Raw genomic sequence first — 4,001 nt, 5'->3', positions numbered from 1 at the left:
ACCCAAACGCATCTTTCCTCTTCAAAACCTTTCATCTTTGTTGGCCAAACCTCTCTGCCCTCCTCCAAATCTTGTCCCAGCTCCCCCTGACCTCCCCAAATCTGTCATCTTGTTGGGGGCAGCATTGCAATGGCTTTCGAGACCTCAGAGTATCTGTATTCCCACCGCTGGCTGCTCAGACCTGACCTCACAGCCAGCACCCAAGGGGACACAACGTGCTGCTGTGCTGGAGAGGCCTCGTCACAGCCTGCCCAGCAGCGCTGAAGGCAGGCGATGTCTTCCACCACCCCGAGATACCCTGCCTGCCTACCAGCTCAGGCTCCAGAAGGGCTCCCAGATGTCATGGGATTCATTTCCCACGTGGGTGCTTCAGCTCCAAAGGACAGCGACCACCTCTGTGTGGGTAACTGAATCCAGTAGATTTTCAGGAGAAAACTGGAAACCTCTGCAGAAAAGAACTCGATGTAATACCTGGAAAAATCTTCCTTTCCAGCATGGCTGGCTTTTCATGAAGTTTCATTATTTTCTTCATAGTTTTTTATTAATAGCAGCAAGGGCAGGTACGGGCAAGCTGATTACACTCCATCGCTCTCTGTGAGTGGTTTTATGCAGCCCCTTAGCAAAATAAATTTTCTTATCATTTCTTCAATTGGAGAAGCATTGCTCAGAAGAACTTCTGTCTTTATACTGGCACATTTCATCTGTACTCTGCCTCTCTGTCTTTTCTCCTTCCTCTGCCTTTTCTGTCTCCAAGGAAAAGACTCACTGCATGACAGAATAACTCAGGTTGGAAGAGACTTGACCATTGTCTTGTCCGTCCCTCCTGCTCGAGGCAGGAGATGCTCACCCTGATGGCTCAGCCCTGGGTATGTCCCTCAGTGACACTCACCATCCCCACTGTCACTAGACACACACAGAAATCAGTTCAAAATCCATCCCTTGGTCTCTAAGAGGTCATAATGTGACAAGGAGGTTTTTGCTCCCATATCCGTGGATCAATGGGCCCTTTTGGGCTCTTGTTCTGCTTGACAGCAGCTTTGGAAGAAGAGCCAACCATGCAGGAAGTGTGCAGGGGAGACCCCATTTTACTACAGAGCTAGTGTGAGAGAGTCAGATATGAGCCAGAGTTACACAAATTTTTCTGAGGTGGCCAGATGAGAGAGAGCACATTCCTGCCTCAGGTGTAGTGGGACAAATCCAAACAGTCATGCAGGAAAATGATAGGGAGAAATAACAACAACAAAACCAGCAACAGAGTGAATAAACAAAGCTCTAACAGACTACGGGATGCACTGTGAATCATGTGTGAAGAGAGAGGGCAGGTCTCAGCTGTTGAAAAGTGTCCGGGAAAACCATTTCTTGATGGCATCCTTGAGCTCCTGGTTCCTCATGCTGTAGATGAGGGGGTTCACTGCTGGAGGCACCACCGAGTACAGAAATGACACCACCAGGTCCAAGGATGGGGAGGAGATGGAGGGGGGCTTCAGGTAGGAAAACATGATGGTGCTGAGGAACAGGGACACCACAGCCACGTGAGGGAGGCACGTGGAAAAGGCTTTGTGCCGTCCCTGCTCAGAGGGGATCCTCAGCACGGCCCTTAAGATCTGCACATAGGACAGCACAATGAAAACAAAACAGCCAAAACTAAAACAAGCACTAACCACAAGAAGCCCAACTTCCCTGAGGTAGGCGTCTGAGCAGGAGAGCTTGAGGATCTGTGGGATTTCACAGAAGAACTGGTCCAAGGCATTGCCTTGGCAGAGTGGTAGTGAAAATGTATTGGCTGTGTGCAGCACAGCATTGAGCAACCCACTGCCCCAGGCAGCTGCTGCCATGTGGACACAAGCTCTGCTGCCCAGGAGGGTCCCGTAGTGCAGGGGTTTGCAGATGGCAATGTAGCGGTCATAGGCCATGATGGTGAGAAGATAAAACTCTGCTGCAATGAAAAAGAGAAACAGAAAGACCTGGGCAGCACATCCTGAGTAGGAGATGGCCCTGGTATCCCAGAGGGAATTGGCCATGGCTTTGGGGAGAGTGGTGGAGATGGAGCCCAGGTCGATGAAAGAAAGGTTGAGGAGGAAGAAGTACATGGGGCTGTGGAGGTGGTGGTCGCAGACTATGGCGGTGATGATGAGGCCATTGCCCAGGAGGGCAGCCAGGTAGATGCCCAGGAAGAGGCAGAAGTGCAAGAGCTGCAGCTCCCACGTGTCTGCGAATGCCAGGAGGAGGAACTGGGTGATAGAGCTGCTGTTGGACATTTTCTTCCTCCAGGCATGGGGACCTGTGCAAGGAGAAAAAGGCAGTGACAAGTTGAGAAGGACTTCTCTGATGAAAAACCTATGCCATTTCCCATAGAAATCCCCCTCCCTCAGCTGAATGAGGACTGAGTCAGCTCATTCCCCAACCCCACCAACTGAGCGACATGGTGCCTCACAGTTTAAAAAAAACTGAGGCACCTACCTGCCATGAAGACATACCTGGCGCAGTGTCCCCCCAAACAGAAGCTGACCTTCACCCTCCACACCAACTCCTGAGATTTGAGAGCACCACAGGCAGGTGTAGAAATACATAATATGTCTGTGGTCTGAAAAACTGAAGCAAGGAGAGAAAGGCTGATGGGCAGGCAGTGAAGCCGTCCCCTTACCCAGCCGTGCTCTCCACCTCACAGATAGCAACACTGCAGGGCACTTGTTTTTAGCATATTTGTTGTGTATCAACTGTAGGACACATGCACTGGTCCTACGCTGGAGGTCCAGCTGCTGAGGAGGTGAACAACCCTCTGCAAATGTCCCCAGAGTGATCTGGAGCTGTGATCAGCCCTGACCCACACAGCACCCTCTCAACAGCAGAAGGACCCTGCCATTGCACTGGTCTCTCCTTCCACCCCCAGCTTCTCCCCACAGCGCCGTGGGGAGCTCCCCGGGCAGGCTGAGTGCTGACCCTGGCAGGCGGCAGAGTCCCTGCCCCAGCACCCAGCCCCGGGGGTGCAGGGACCCTGCTCGGAAGGACAGCCCTGGGCACCCCTGGCTGCACACCCACCTTCACACCCTGCAGCCGTCCCTGGCAGAAGGCAGCCCTCATGCCCTGTCCCTCTGATGGTGCAGCAGGGAAGCCCTGCTCTGGAGCACCTCCTTCTCCTCTATCCAGGAGTGACATTCCTGGGTACCATGCCAGCTTTACGAGAGCCCTCCATAAACTGCAGCTGCATTGCCCTGCACCCAGAGACTTACCGTGTCAAGGGCTGTGAAGATTTCTCCTCCAGTGAGCTCACCTCTGTCCTCCCACCCCAGACTGCCTTTAACCTCTCTCTGCCTTGATCCTCTCCCCTCGGTGCCTGCAGGCAGTGCCCTCAGCCCTGCTGCGCTGTGCAGAGGAGCTGCTCCTGGGCAGAGCTGTCTCTCGACAGTGATGCCCGCTTGCCATGAGCTCCCTCTGTCCCAGGAGCCCGGCACAGCTCAGCAGCAGAGGACCAGCTCCAGGTGTATTAATGACCCCTCAGGTGGGTTTGGTGCCCAGTCCATGAACCTCAGATAGTGAGAGGAAGTTGAAGAAACCTCTCAAGAAGTCAGTGTCTGATGCAATCTCCACTGTTTCTTGGAGTGTTAATGGGTCCCACGGAGGGACATTGCTGACAAAGCCTCCCCAGGGGCTGCTTAGAGCAGAAAACTCCAGGCAGTGATGACAGGTAGGCAAAGGCAATGTGAAGGAAGAGATTCTGAGTAACCCTGGATGTGTTACCTAAAGGCAAAGGGCCAAGCTCTGACCCCCAGCCCCTGGGAAGGAGATCCGGTCCCTCACACATTGCTCAGGGCTCTTCCTGGGGCGGTGTGATGTGGGGATGGGCAATGCCCAGGGCAGGACTACGGTAGGATACCTCCCAGGCTCCCAGGTGGGGAAGGGGAGGCAATGAGCCCCGAGTGCTGTAAGGACAAGGTGCTTCCTCATGGGTGTCAGTGGCAGAGACAACAGCCACAGCCGAGGAGGGAAAGAGCTGATCTCTC

At 53.7% G+C, this 4,001-nt stretch overlaps 1 protein-coding gene across 1 annotated transcript; it reads right to left on the bottom strand.

Moving 5' to 3' along the window:
* Window positions 1-1,325: 1,325 nt before the first annotated feature.
* Window positions 1,326-2,273, bottom strand: LOC132321515 (olfactory receptor 14C36-like). The gene has a single exon (XM_059835010.1). It carries the CDS (start codon window positions 2,256-2,258, stop codon window positions 1,326-1,328), a length of 933 nt encoding a protein of 310 aa, XP_059690993.1. The 5' UTR covers window positions 2,259-2,273.
* Between the last annotated feature and the right edge of the window lie 1,728 nt (window positions 2,274-4,001).

The sequence above is a fragment of the Gavia stellata genome, unplaced genomic scaffold (assembly GCF_030936135.1).
Source record: "Gavia stellata isolate bGavSte3 unplaced genomic scaffold, bGavSte3.hap2 HAP2_SCAFFOLD_42, whole genome shotgun sequence".
Classification (NCBI taxonomy): Eukaryota; Metazoa; Chordata; class Aves; order Gaviiformes; family Gaviidae; genus Gavia; species Gavia stellata.
The sequence above is the reverse complement of the archived record's forward strand: the minus strand, read 5'-3'. Positions and strand labels throughout refer to the sequence as shown.